Below are 16,012 nucleotides of genomic sequence, written 5' to 3' on the forward strand. Positions count from 1 at the left end.
GTATTTTTTGTTAGTTTGAATTTTAAGAAAAATAAATATTTTGAAAAAAAAATTCAAGATTTTATAAAAAAAAAGTCTTTTTTTTTGTTTTCTAAAATTTTGTTCAAAAATAAAAATTATAAAACTAGTGTTTTTCATAGAAAATATATATATTTTTTTTTGACAAAAAACAGTTCTTCGCGATTTCTTGAGGAACCGAACACTTATTACGCAATTTCCATTCTTCAAAAAATTCACAAATTAAAGTTTTGGAGATGCATGCGAGCAATATATAATAAATGGTGTTGATTTAATTTTTTTTCCAGAGAAGGATAACAAATTATCTGATTTGTTCAATTAATTAGAAATTAATATGAAACAATTAGATTTCGAATTTGGAACTTCGAGTTTCAACCATCAAACCCTTACCGAGTAAGACGATTTTATCCACCGTCCATTATATGGACTACACAAACCTCAAAGTATGATGGACGGTGGATACGAACTGTTCCCATCAAATTTTGGTCCTGCTTAACGTAAGAAATTAATTATTGCATGGAAATGGTCTACCACGCTATATCCGTGGACCGTTGATTCGCCATTTGATCTCTTTGTCAACTAGAGGTGACAATTTGTGTTGTCGCTTAGTAAATAAGTCACGCCACAAATATAAATATAAGAAATATATAGGTCAAGCTCAAACTTGACCCACTTAATAAATAGGTCAAGGTTTAATTAACATCCAATTAATCCAAACAGTTTACTAATAAGAGAATTACGACTTGTATATCAAAAAATTAATTGGGTATAATTCTCATATTCTCTCGTCTAAAAATTCAGACATTTCTTTTGAGATTTTAATATTAAAGATAAAAAAAAATAATAAGACTAATATGAAAAAAATAATTAGCTTTTGGGTCTAGAGAGGTTTTAAGATTTACGCTCATATATAGCATACAAGTAATATTTATGGTTTATTAAATGCGATGAGTAAGTCGATCGATTCGTGTAACCTGTTTAATTGTTTAAATTTTTTTTTGTAAAATAGTAATTTACATTATATATATATATATATATATATATATATATATATTATATAGTATGATATATATATATTATATATATATAATATATATATAAGTGTGAAATTTTTAATGCGCAATCACCAAAAAAAAATGAAAAAAAATTACCACAAATAAATTATGACATCCGAATAAGAGCCAAATCATCTATACTCTTAGGGCCCGTTTGGTTCGAGTTATGTAATATTACGAAGTATCTCGACATATTCAGGTTTCTTGGATCTCGGCGTGAGATTACTACTGATGCTGCATTAGAGCGTTTGGTTTAATGCAGTAATGTAATGCTATATTACAGTGTTTATAATATTAATACATTTGATTCAGTTTATAAAATTTAGTAATTCTGACATAAAAGTATAGTTTTTTCCAAAATTATCCTTATTGTGGTCATTTGAATATTATTTTTTTACAAAAATATAATTTGCAGTAGCAAATTAATTATATTAATAAGTAATAAAATAAAATAAAAAGACCTAACATGAAAAAAATTAACGTTGCAAAAAATTAATTTCAACTCATAAAAAAATAAATAGAAAAAAGATCATTATACATAATGAAAAATCATACAATAACAAATAAATTTCAATTTTAAAACTCATCTATAAAAAAAATCATTAACCAAACGGCGTGAGAGAGAAAGCGACGTGCGAGAGAGAGGGGGGAAGGCGAGAGAGAGATGAAAATAATGCTGTTAATTAGATTTGGGATTGTTGGAGGGTAAAATTGTCATTTTACATAATAGGTAGTATTAACGGGTTTCAGTAATGCAAGATACACGACCCCCCTCCCGTTAATATTTTTGATGTAATCCTGCTCGATTTGCAATGCTACATTAACGATTAGATTACATAGCGGATTAACCAAATACAGTTATCCTGGCAGGATTGCCTGTAATTCTGCCAGGATAACTCGAACCAAACGGGCCCTTATATGAATCCCCAATAGATAAAGCTGATGTGGCACAACATCATTTTTTTGAATTTTTTTAAAAAAAAACAGCAATAGAAATAAAGCAAATAATGACTAATTAATAATATAATATTATTTATTACTGTATACAAGACTGTTGGACTTCTCGAATAGTTAATAGTTATTCACTATAAATTAATTTTGGAAGTTACTAAATTACCATATTTTTTCATATAAAGTTAACATGCCTTTTCAAATTACTGTATCTTTTCTCATTAAAGTCTTCCTAATTAATTCTTAATTTAATGCTACACCTTAATAGATAACTGCTATTCATGAGACCTTTCCTCTTCTTAAAATTACTCTACCTATTTTCATAACTCTTAAAATTTTTTAATCCTATATTTGCCATTTATATGCCCCCTCTTTCTCTTTCTCCCTCAAATGGCATTTCAATATTTTATTTTATTTTCTACTTTTAATTCAATAGTCTTTATTGTTAATTAGTAAGGCAATTGTTATTTTTTTCTTTTGATTTTTTTCTCTACTAATTTTATCTTATGAGTTCAATTATAAAGTATTTATTTTAACTTTTTTTTTTCCAGGTTAATTCCTACAGAAGCTTTCGTGAGGATAAAAATAAATGTAAGTGCACAAAAAAAAATTTTATGCTGTATTTTTAAATGCATGTTATATTATATTTTTTTCTAAGCAATTTTACAAAATAAAAGCAAAAAAATACTTAAGAGAATTTCAAAATCTAATAAAAAAAAAAGAAGCATTGCAAAAATAGAGTTAAAGAAGCAAAATTATTAGACTTCCACAAAAAAAGAAGGTTGAGAAGAGCCCCTTTATTTTATAACTGTCTTCATTTGTAAATTTTCTTCCATATAAATTTTTAAGTTTTATAAATAAAATTTATTAGATAAAAAATACTAACTTTAGACAAGTTTTAGAGAATCAAAATTTTAATTATATACTTTTTATATTTTACAAGAATAATTTAAGCAGAAAACTATCATAACTTTTAAAAATATTTATAAAAAAATTAATTTAGAGATAATTATTTGTATGTCTCTCTAAAGTTTTAATTATTTTACTTGGCTTCCCGAACTCTTGAAATTTATAAATTTGTCATTCTTTATTAGTTGACATATTAATATTAATTTTTTCAGTACATATGAATCTCTCTTCATTCTCTTCTTTTTTGTTTTTGGATTAGTAATGATAAATTTTTTTATGCATATTTTATATTTAAATTTTTTTTAAAAATTTCTATCCGCCGTATCGCGCAGGAGTCTACACTAGTATAATAATAAATTGCAAACAAGGTGCGCTACTAGAAAATTTTTTATTTTTTTTATAAAAATCATAAATATAGGCCTCATTTGGTGTCGTCTTTATTTTCTATTTTCTAAATAAAATTATATATATATATATATATTTATATATATATATAAAGGTATAGGAGTAGAAAGTAAATTTCTTACAATTCTTTTTATTTTGGTAAGAAAAAATAAAAATCTGAAAATAATCTTTTTTTCCTTTCAAAATTTTTCGAAATAAATTATCGTCTATCACTTAGGCGAATACATTGTAAACTAATTTTTTTTCCAATATATCAAATTACATAAAAATATTGTTTAAACAAATAAAAAAAAAAAAGCCGAACGATATGAGGCCATAGTAATTCATTTGCGGTCCACGGCTTACATGGTAGACCTGGTCCAGGTAACAATCTCACTATCCCGGTCGCTGGACTGTGCACGTGGCGCTCTATCATTGGATCTTGGAATTCTTTTTGACTTTTACGTACTCTCGAGTGTCCGTTTCCGGTTCTACAAGAGTCTCGTGGTGCTCGGGCAATGCAAAATGACCAAATTACCCTCCACACCTTTACAAAATTACACACCAGTGTAACAGGTACATTCTATATACAATAAATTAATTAAATATATATATATATATAATATATAATAAAAATATTTTTTTATAACTTATGATGGAATAGATGAATTGTAGGGGATAATTGTGATTCATTAGATCATAAAATATGTGACCAGAATATTATAAATTTTTTCCAAAATAAGTATGGAGTAAACAGGTATTTTATTTTTTATTTATTGGAAATTAAGATAAAAAATAAAACTAATCTGGGAATAACCCAAAATCAACTGATAGTAATAAGTAATAGTATTTATAAATAATTGAGAAACTTTAAAAAAGATAATATAAAAATCAAATACTTTTAGGGTGTGTTTTTTTTATTTATAGAATAATCCAATATTCCAGTATAATTAAAAGAAAAATTATGTTTAGTTTGACATTTCTTTATTTCCTACCTTTTAGAATATTTAAAATTATATTTAATTGCTTTTTAAAAAATAATAAAGAATGGTAGAAAATATGAAGCATAGGTCTCGAATACCTACCATTAAATCTTTAATCAACTATATCAGTTACAGTCACCAACTATCAAATCTTTAACCAACTGTACTGGATATGGTCGATACTCTTTATTCTCAAAGCTTAGTTAACTGTGCTAAAAGCTATCCGCACTCAGTAAAAAATGTAAAGCAACTAAGTTTCAAACTTGGGACCTCAGATACCAATCATCAAGCCTTTTACCACTTGCATTAAGGACGGTCAGTATTTTTATGTTTTGTGCTCCGTTCAGTTTCTTAAAAAAAAAAACTTAACTAAAAATATAAAGTAATTAAGCTTCATACTAGAGATCTCGAAGATCGACTAACTATTAAATTCTTTGTCACTTATGGTGTAGGCGTTCTATCTCTTATTTAAGTAATTTTTGAAAGAGAAATTGTAACAACCTAATCCGCCAGCAATAATAACTCGCTCGTTGGGTCCAAACCACCAGTCCAAAATACTTAAGTTCAGTTATTATTACTAGCATGTAGGTCTCATATATTCTAGTTAGAATCAATTTTTCATCGGATATGAAATTATTAGGGCACCAGAGAAGTATAATATGTTACATGCTTTGTGCATTTCTTTCTTAAAAAAAATAATAATAATAATTAGTATTTAAAATTAGAATCTTTGAACATGAATTGTTATAAATAGGATTTTTTCGGTGGGCAAGTCACCACTTACGTACGTAGAGAAACAAAGCGAGAGATTCTCTCCACTGAGAGGACACGTGGGCGTAGACCGAACCACGGAGGGGCATTTTTGTCATTTCGCACGGCGGTCATGGGCATTTCTCGCATTCAATGTTTTTATTTTATTTTTATTTTCTGGGTGTTTTCTCGTATTAATAACTTCTCTTTAATAATAATAATAAATAAATAAAGGTGGTGGGTGTGGAACACCGGTTAGGAAAGGAGATTACATTGCGTAGACCTGGTCTACTAGACCGGGTCAATAAAAAATGTAATTTATAATTGTAGAAAAGAAATAATTAATTAATTTCATATGTATTCCTGTAATATTCTAAAATTTTACAGATTTATCTATGCAGAGTTTTAGTTTATTAAATATATTTCTCTAAATCTTGAAAATAAATGTAATTTATTTCTCACAGACTAATTACCAACTGAGGCTACAAAATATCAATTACAGAAAAAAAAAAAATATGAAAGACTATTTCAAAATATCCTAAATTTAAGAGGCCACAAAAAAACTTTTGTTAGAAAATTTTAGGCCCCATTATTTATTATTGTCAATTTTATATTTTTTCAAACGCGAATTCTATATAATTTAGTCTGACGAAGAAATATTTTTATTATTATTATAATTGATTAGCTTGTAATTTATCTAACTAAGTGATAGATTATAATTTATTTAAATTTTTTTAAAAGTGAAAGTTATTTTTATTTTTTATTTTTTATTGTCAATTAAAGATTTCGGATGAAAAGATTCTAAGTAATTCATTATCTACTCTTATATTTTTTTTGATATATAAAATTTTATTTAAAGAAAAATAAACATAATACCAAATGACGCCTAAAATACTAATTTAATTAATTTCCAGGTCCATGGATTACGTGGTACACCGGTCCATGCCAAACCTTCTAGTACCGGTTCATGGAGGGTACTGTGGCGCGTGCCAAAACCGACACGAAGAAAAAGGAGGCGAAAACGAGAGAGTAAACCCAAAAAAAAAAATAAAGAAAAAGAAAAAGAAAAAAAAACCCTTCGAAAACGAAGAGAGAGAGAGAGAGAGAGAGAGAGAGAGGGAGAGAAAAAAAAAAAGGGAAAAAAAACGAAGCTTTAGAGGGAGTGGGGGGGACCTCGTCGAGCTCAAATCGATCCCTTTTAGGGTTCCAATCGCCCTCGCATTCCCCTGCTCCGGAGGCTTCGAGGCTCCCATGGAGCGCCCGCGCGACACCGGGCTCGAAGGTGCTCACCCCCCGATCCCCGGATTTTTTTTCCCTTTTTTGGCTGATTTTTTGGTGATTTTTCTACTTGGTTGTGGAAATGGTGCTGGGTTTTGTGCATTTACGGGGGTTTGGGGGGGTTTTGATCGTTGTTGTTGGGATTTGTTGTAGAACAAATGTGGAGGTTGGGATTGGGTGCGGATTTCCCCCCTTTTTTCCTCTTTTTTTTTGATTAATTTCTCGTTGGTAGTGGAATGGCGCTAGGTTTTGTGTGTGATTTTAGGGTTTTGGATTGGTTGGGGTTGCGATTTCTGTTGTTGTGTTGTTTGTGGTAGAGCCAATGTGGAGGCTGGGATTGGGCTGCGATTTCCCTGGATTTTTCGCCATTTATTCCTATATTTTTGGTGAATTTCTCGTTGGTGGAGTAAATGGTGCAAGGTTTTGTTGTGTGTTTGGGGTGGGCTTTGGATTGGTAGGGTTTTGATCCTTGTTGTTGTGTTGCTTTTGTGGTAGAGCCAATGTGGAGGTTGAGATTGGGAGGCAATACTGGTTACCCGCTGAGGCCCGGTGAGCCGGATTGCACCTACTACCTCCGCACCGGATTATGTTCATTTGGGGAGAGATGCCGATACAATCACCCGCGTGATCGAAGTGGAGCTTTGGTAAGGGATTTTAGTTTCTTCTGGGGCTCAATAATACTCTTTTATCTTTTGAAATTAAGCTAAAGGTGAAGAATTAGGAAAGAGACTATCTACCTATGGGTCATTTGCAAATCAGTGCTTGAACTCTAAAGTGAACACTGGATTTTAGAAGGTAGTTCCTGAAATTTTTGAAAATTTGATTTTAGTATCTTAGACCTGTTATTGTGCAACAACTCGAGAAATTATTTCTTGCACCATGTGCATCTGTACATCTGTGTACGGCTCTACCATCTTCCCTCCGTTTCATCTCATACTTCAATCTTTGCCGCCTAATGGATTGCTGCCTCCGAGATACTTAAAATTTGGATGGTTTGATTGGAAGGTTTGCAATGAGATGTAGGATTGATGACATTAATGTGCATGGATGTACCAGTGCACTGGTTGCAAGCAATAAATTTCTCCAACAGCTTTCCTAATGACGAGATTCTGAAATTAGAACTTCAGAAAGGTTAGGTATTGAAATCAAAACTTCGGGCCCTCTTTGGACCTCAGAATAAGATACTGAATAATAACTTATTTGGTGTTTCTTATTTGGTGTTTGCGAGCTGAAATACCAAAGTCGGTTGACCGGGTCAAATCTTCAGTAGGTTGTCATTCATCTGTGATGATGACCCTCAAAGGCGAAGGATCTGACCTCTCTAAACTAGGCAATAAGCTAAGGAGGGGTCTACTCAACCAGGTTTTTACTCGGCTGAAATATCTTAAAATACTAGAGGCACAAATTAACAAATCAATTGGCTGAACTTTGAGCCGAATGAGCAAACTTTTCATTAGAATTTAGAGAACTTACAAAATGCAGGAGACGAGCACAAGGGCTTAGTTTACAGAGACAAGCTACAAACTACCTAAATTATGATCTACTCCTATGAAAACAGTAAATGCAGGAATTAAAGAGATAATAAAAGCATTCTAGACATTTGATCACACTCGCCATCTAAAACATACTGAGCTACTAGAGTGGATCAAAACTACGTGTTGAATAAGATGTTCATGCATCCAAACAATGCTTTAAAGTTCTAAATCACAAATATTTCAGGACTTCAGGTAGCTTTGGTCCCTTTTTTTTTTCTTTATCTTTGTTGGTAGTCTAATCTATTAACATCTTCTTTCTTTTCAGTGTGCATGTATTGTTCAATAGGCCTTTAATCGAATGCACTGCTGAAGAAAGTGAATTGTTGTTAGGATTTGCTTAGTTACTGTTCACTATTGGTAGTGAGAAATTTTGAGTTACTTTCTTGTGGTACAGCCCAATTGCATTACCATGGTTCAAGTAGTAATATCTCTGTTCCAATTGACTGTTGAGATTGTTGTTCCAATTGACTGTTAGGACTTGCCGTTAAATGCCATTAAGGTTGAGCATGTGATAATCATCTGGTTCAGTAAAGGTCCATGGAAATAAAGATTTAATTGCTTAATCCTTATTGACCCTCCTTACATTGGTTTGATGAATAATAGAATTTTCACATACTCTATTCTACCAGCAGGTTTTAGCTTCAGCCAGAACTGCGAGGTGGTAAAGTTTTACAATCTTGAGCAACTAGATATTAAAGCTAAATCAATTTCTCTTTGGTACTTCCTTTGGCAACTTGATTATATTGTTTTCAGTTGCCTGGAACTGGAAGGAGTGGAATGGTAGAGTATCCAGAGCGTCCTGGGCAACCTGAATGCCCAGTACTATGCGTTTTTTTTTTAAATTTAGATTCAATTTAGAATTGATGTTAATGCTGAGCCTTAAAAATGATGGAAATTTAACTTCTAATGATGCCTTGTTTCTATTCTGTTTGAAATACTGCAATACTGGTACCGCAGTACTACATGAAGAATGGGACTTGCAAATTTGGTTCTACATGCAAATTTCACCACCCAAAACAAGGTGGACATGTTCAGCAAGTATTGCTTAATTATTTTGGATATCCACTACGGCCGGTTAGAAATTCTTTACCCAATCCGAATACCGTTGCTTTAATGGGTTTTACATAGATAACACTGTTGTAGGTTTGTGATATTGATGGTAACTTCACAAATTTCAGGGAGAGAAGGAATGCTCCTACTATATGAAGACGGGACAGTGCAAGTTTGGTTTGACTTGTAAATTTCATCATCCAGAGCCTTCGTCAGTTCCTTCTTCTCAACAATACCCACCCTTAGCTACTATGCAGCTTGGAACATCAGTAATGCCTAGACCATACGTGTCAGGATCCTATGGTCCGATGATGGTCTCTCCAGGAGTGCTCCCTATGCCTTATCCGGTTTGTAAAACCTGCTGGAACATATTGTTGTTTTGTTTGTCTTTTCATGGTGTAATGAGATTCAAATGGAATATGAGAAATTATTGCCTGCACCCGGTTGTTGTACCACGTCAGCACGTACATTGCCCTCCATTCCATCTCATCCTTTTGACTCCACCATCAAAAAATAGGTTTTAATTCAACAAGCAGTTGGTATTGAATTGTGAGATAGGATGAATTGAGGATCAATGGATGGTGCACGGCTGATGTGATGCAGCAGGTAGGCAATAATTTCTCATGGAATATTTGGGATTTTGTTCTACTGATTTCTTGTTTTTGTGAGTTAGGCACCTGTGAGTCCTGTGTTGTCCCGTGGTGGACAGCAAACTGTTCAAGCTGGGCCAGCTTACAATATAGCACACCAGGCAGCTCCCTTAGAGCCAGGGTCTTCTTTAGCTGGGTTTTCAGGCAGTGGTCAAGGGGACCACAAATTTCCTGAGCGGCCAGGTCAACCAGAATGCCAGTATTACATGAGGACAGGGGATTGTAAATTTGGAGCTACGTGTAAATACCATCATCCTCCGAACAGGAGCATAGCTAAAACTGATTGTCATTTAAGTCCGTTAGGTCTACCTCTTCGCCCGGTATGCATCTTTATTTTTTCCTTTTTCTTTTTTGGTTTTTCTTTCATTACTATTTAGCCGTTTTCTACTGGCACTATTTCCTTTAACAAAGAGATGAATATCATCTATCGAGCAGTCAAAACTATGACTAAATGAATGTTGTTTATTTGTAATATACTTTTTTAAAAGCTGCTGAGTGAACCATATTCATGTGGTTCACTATGTATTCTTTGGCGGTCAATTGTAGTATCTGCAATGAATTTTATTGGAGACAGAAGCTAACATGATTTAGTTTTCAGTCAGCCGCAAACGTTGCTAGAGGAAATGCTTTAAGTTTTGGAATATTATATTGTCAGGAGACTGCAAAGTAGCTCCTATCCCCTTAGCATTACACATATGTTGCATCCTTCTAGTGCTTAAGAACCATATAATGACATGAACAAGTCTTTTACTTGAGTGAATAGTACATGACCAAGTGGCCTACTTCTATTTAATTTATTGTTTATCGAAAAGCAAACTGGATGCTTGGATATTGAATTTTTTTTCAAAGTTCTTTGGAATTTTTACTTTGATTGTTCACTATGTCACTGCTAGAATATTATTCATTTGATTTTGAAAGTTCAGTATTTCTTCTACATTACAGTGTATAAACTTAAGCAGATCTCTAAATCTTTTTTTTTTTTATAACTTTTATTTTTATTCTGGGTTTTTTTTGCATTTAGCCCCCTAGTAAATTTTTATTTTAAAAATAGCCCTATCAAAATTTAATTTGCAAAAATGGCCCTGCATCTGCCACGCAGGCGCCACGTCAGCGCCACGCGGGCTGGGCATGGGCCAGTGTATTAAGTTAAACACGGTGAACCATTCACCGTGTTCAAACACGGTGAATGGTTCACCGTGTTTAGTACGTATTTTTTCCTTAAAGAATAGAGAGTTAGGGATGTTAATGGGGTATGGATATCCAAAATATTATTCGAACCTAAACCCGAATAAATTATATATATACATAATTTATTTTTATTTATTTATACAATATATAAAATATCTAATAATTTTTATTTCTTAGATCTTCATCCAATCCAATGGTATAGATTTTTAAAATTATTAGATATTTTATACCGTTGGATTGGATGAAGATCTAAGAAATAAAAATTATTGGATATTTTATATATTGTATAAATATGTAAAAATAAATTATGTATATAAAATAATTTATTCGGGTTTAGGTTCGAATAATATTTTGAATATCCATACCCCATTAACATCCCTAACTCCCTATTCCTCTACAAAAAATACGTACTAAACACGGTGAATTATTCACCGTGTCTAAACACGGTGAATGATTCACCGTGTTTAACTTAACTACCGCCCCCAGCCCCGCCCGCGTGGCGCTGACGTGGCGCTTGCGTGGCAGGAGTAGGGCCATTTTTGCAAATTAAATTTTGATAGGGCTACTTTTAAAATAAAAATTCTTCAGGGGGCTAAATGCAAAAAAAGCCCTTTATTCTTGTTATTCTATGATTTTGTCCCTTCAATTTGTGTTAAATTTAAAATTTCTTTTATGAGATTTTTAAGCCTGTACTTTACTTGGATGACATACGCACCAAACTAAGATAGATGCACTATGCTCTGCAGTATCTTGGCTGTCGGATGTCATTGTTTGGAAAAGATCTTAGTTCAACTCTGCAGCCATCAATAGCATAGAAAATATGAGATAAGTTGACTAGCCTCATGTTATTGTTGATGTTGCCTTTTGGAACATCAAGGTAAGTGGCAGTTAAGGTGTCTTTTTTTTTCTGAATTTTCTTTTGCCAAGTATTTGGTTCCAGTGTCCAGATTATCCGCATCAGAACAGTAGACAAAATAGGGTCAACTTGTTTGTTTCTCTCAGCTACAAATTTTCTCGGCAGCCAACTGCATATATGGTAAGAAAGATATGACAATCGTTCGATCAAGTACTACTGCTAAATGAGCTGGCTTTCAGATCATAGTAGTTTTGATGTCCTTAATATAACTAGTATGATGGTCTAAAAGACATTTGCACGAATCCGTTTCACAACTTGTATAATGCTATGCTTGAGATAGATTTGATTATTTAGTTTCACTTTTTGGTGCATGTAGGACTGTTTCCAGTGAGAAGTTTTTTACACAGACGCAATGGCTAAAAGAAGCATCTTATTATTGAGTATTGGCAAAATTAACTAGGACACTGATGTCCACAGACAAACACTAGATGTTAAAAACCATTTGCTGATACCCCTGATGTTCACTACAAAGAATGCCAGATTAATTTGTTTTTCAAATAGTATTCTTGGTTTATTGAATCAGCCTTTCCCAAGCTTCCTATTTTATTCTGTGTTTTTCCGTGATGCTTTTTTTTTGGACGCTTAAGTAGTTTGTAAATCATGTTTTTAAACTCTTTTGTTTCTGGAAGCTGCTAAAGCTTCATTACACGACATGTAAAAATAAGTCAACATACAGCATAGATGTGTTTTACTGCCTTAGCTTCTCTGTGCATGCAAACGCCTTCAAGGGAGAACTATGTTCAACTTTTATTGTTGAGTTGGTATTTGCATGAAGTGGCTACTCTTAAGAATCTAGCCTGCAATCATCAGATTGTAAGCCTATGAACGATGCTGCTGCACGTGCATATAGCTGAATTCATAATGACCATGACATAAAGGTGGTAAGTTTTCTTTAAGGCATGAGGCATCTAAATCACATGAATAATGGACACTACTCCCTAGTCCCTCTCTGCATGATTAATTGTTTAATTTCTTACATGTGATACTTTGGATATCTTAAGTCAGTTTCAATTCTTTTTCCTTTTATTTCTGGGATCATAGTAAACTAAAATGATCAAATTTTAGTTACTTAGTAGCTTAGAACCGAAGTCTATCAAGTCCTGGGTGTTTCCTTTTCAACAGTAGTTCTGGTTTGTTAAAGTGCTAAAATGTGTGATAGTTTATTTGAAATTCATGCCATGACTATAATTTCATATGGTAATACAGGTGTATAGAGTTTACAAATATCTTTTATATTGTTTACTTTTTGACTTTTAAATGGTGTTTTCATTCATTATGCTATACATAATTTTCTGTTTCATTGCACTTGGTTTTTATATGTTGGCTTCAAGTTATTGTCTTTTGCTGCCTTGTACTGTAGGCAATGATAGATCCTATGTTCTTTAATATTGGGTGACCTCTCTCTCTCTCTCTCTCTCTCTCTCTCTCGCATGCGCAAGTATGCGTTGATGTCACATGATATCATGCGGACAAACATTTTGCATTCACCTACTGCAGGGAGGATTTTGAACCAGCTGACTTATTCCAAGAGGATGCAGAATGTTAATCCGCGCTGATATTAATTTCACCTTCCTGTTGTAGCGTAACTGTATATTTTTCCATGCTTATCCAAAATTAAGCCTTTTCATGCTAAACTCCAGCTAGTTACACCCGATTAGTGCTCCCGTGATCCCACTAGTCATGCTCAAAACCATGTCTCGAGCTTGGGTCACTAATAAAATGAGAGAGCTTGGACAGAGCCAAAAACAAGCTGACCTCAAGCGACTTGCAACCCAGAATCTTTTTGGGCATGTATGTATCGTCCTTGTGTGTTCTATGGAGAGAAATTTGGATTACTTGAGTAGTTAGCTGCAACTTTTTCTCTGATGAATTTTTTATGAAACAGAGTTTTACTATTCAAGTAATTTATCCTTGATACAAATTTTCGTTAGCAGTGATTGCAAAATGTCCTTTGTTTTCTTCCTTTTTCATAACTAGCATTTGGAACTCCCATGTTTTAAGCAAGTTCTAACCATCCCTCTTTTACAGGATGCTCAGCCTTGCACTTACTACATGCGGCATGGAGAATGCAAATTCGGGCCAGCATGCAGGTTTGACCATCCGATGGGGTCAATGAGCTATAGCCCTTCAGCTTCTTCACTCTCTGACATGCCCGTTGCTCCTTACCCGATCGGTTATGCTGTCGCAACTTTGGCTCCATCCTCTTCATCGTCAGATCTACGGCTCGAATACTTTACTACCAAGGATTCAGCCTCATCACGAATGGCTTCTGTTGAAAGCGCTTCTGGCTCCATCGGTTCGATCTTTTCAAGAGGAGGGTATGCCCCTCACGCCTTCATTCACCCACAAACCTCTCTGGTCGCTGTAAGTGCTTCTTCCACAAGCCATGGGAGTGAGATCTCCGGTTAGAACTGAGAAAACCCAAAAGGGAAGAAAAACATGTTCTTTTAGATCTTTTTCCCCATCTTCTCCAGAACAATTCTCATTGCCTGTGCCTCCATCATTCATCCTCCCTTATCCCATGTTAGTTTCTGTTAGTTATTCTCATACAACCTTTATCCTTGTAAACTTAGTCTCATGTCAATAATCGGCCCACCAACATATAAGAGGCAAATCTACATTATACTAAGTTATTCAACCCTCCCATCTTAATAATTGCCTTGCTAAAAATTGAAAGCAAGATCAATCTACTTAACTATTCTCTGTTGCTCGCCACCACCCTAAGATGTAGAGATTCACCTTTCTCGGCACATTATCTTCTCAGATAGGGGTCGGTTTCGCACTTTAAAGCAAATGCTCACATGCAAAACAACTGCTTGGATTAGCCTCTCTCACTTATCTAAGTTTTTATAAATATATATATGTTATATTCTGAGCCGAATTTGCGGGACTCGTGTATAGTTATTACATCAACAATGAATGCTGTACCATTGTGTAAATGTATTCAGAAGGCTTTAGAATTATCAGTTTCAGTTAAAGATCTTGCTGGCATATACATGGATATGAATGTTTTATATATTTGAGCATGTAAACTTGAACTTGATCAGCTGTTTTGTTCAGAAAAGTGAATAGGGTTCTTATTATGCCCCTTGAGAACCCTTCTAGGGCTCTTCTTTTATTCTTCAGTTCCAAAGTTAGAAAATAAAAATAAGGTGCCCTAGATGTTGTTGCAGGGATGCCGCCGTCTTCGCTGTCGGTATTGGTGTTTCTGGTTTGGGTAACTTTCATGTTTAGTCCTCAAACTATGAGGTGGGTGACATTTTGGTCTTTAAATTTTAATTAGTTATAATTTCTAGCTTAAATTTTCAAAATTACTGCAATCTAAGCCATATAACCTAATTTAATTGACTAAATATTGATGTATCACTAATAGAGAAATGATATAACACTATTGTAATTGATGATACGTTAATAATTAAGATGCAATATCATTTTTTTGTCCGCAATGCATCAATATTTAGTTAGCTAAATTAGGGCGTGGGACTTGATAAGGCGGGTGATACTTTGGTCTTTAAACTTTAATTATTGTAATTTTTGGTTCAAATTTTTAAAATTGTTGTAATTAAATTTAACAACTCAATTTAGTTGACTAAATATTAATTTATCGTTAATATAGGAGTAATATAGCAAAGTTGTGATTAATGATGCATCAATGGTTAAGATGCAATATCACTTTTGTACGAGGGTTGCGTCTGTATTTAGCGGACTAAATTGGATTATGAGATTTGATTATAACAATTTTAAAAGCTCAAGCCAGATATTATAATAAATTAAAATTTAAGTGTCAAGAGTATCACCTATCTCACAGTTTGAGTATCAAACAGTTTACACTTTTGGTTTTATTTTTGTCTTTTCGTTTTGAGGCGGTTTTGTTTGCATCATCATGCAGGGCATCTTTTATTTTTTAAACTTTTTTTTTAATTTTCTTTTTCCTTTGGGTTTTTTTTTTTTTTTTTTTTTTTTTTTTTTTTAAAATATTTTTTAACATTTTAACATGAGGAGAGAGAGGATAAAAAGGGTGCCCCAAAGAGGTTAATTGCATCTTTTTGAGGATGTGTGACCTCTCCAAGAACCCTTCTAAACTAGTCTTTCATTATGTTACTTCTCCGGGAAGTCTAAAACTTAACACTTTCTTTTTCAAACATGCACTCAGAAAATCAAATTTTTTTCTCTTCGATCTTTTGATTGGCAATTTAGGTATCAACCAACTGCGCTAAACAGTTAGAATTATGCTTGGGTCTTTTTTTCTTAGTAAGGGTAAATCATGTGGAAGTTCTTAGAACTATGTGATTATAGTAAATAAATTATACGGGATTAAATTCATTGAATTTTTTTTTTTTTTTAT

The 16,012-nt window shown here is 33.1% G+C and overlaps 1 protein-coding gene across 2 annotated transcripts; it reads left to right on the top strand.

Annotated features, from left to right (window-relative positions):
• On the top strand, window positions 6,149-14,710 carry LOC109724074 (zinc finger CCCH domain-containing protein 5-like). Of its 2 annotated transcripts, none has more exons than XM_020252724.1 (7): window positions 6,149-6,332; window positions 6,824-6,972; window positions 8,617-8,682; window positions 8,821-8,937; window positions 9,042-9,260; window positions 9,587-9,883; window positions 13,696-14,710. In XM_020252724.1, exons 1-7 carry the CDS (start codon window positions 6,302-6,304, stop codon window positions 14,074-14,076), a joined length of 1,260 nt encoding a protein of 419 aa, XP_020108313.1. In that variant the 5' UTR covers window positions 6,149-6,301; the 3' UTR covers window positions 14,077-14,710. The 2 variants fall into 2 exon arrangements, with proteins under 2 accessions (XP_020108313.1, XP_020108314.1); XM_020252725.1 differs by lacking the exon at window positions 6,149-6,332 and adding an exon at window positions 8,496-8,524 and having other exon boundaries at window positions 6,874-6,972.

The sequence above is a fragment of the Ananas comosus genome, linkage group 18 (genome assembly GCF_001540865.1).
Source record: "Ananas comosus cultivar F153 linkage group 18, ASM154086v1, whole genome shotgun sequence".
NCBI classification, from domain to species: domain Eukaryota; kingdom Viridiplantae; phylum Streptophyta; class Magnoliopsida; order Poales; family Bromeliaceae; genus Ananas; species Ananas comosus.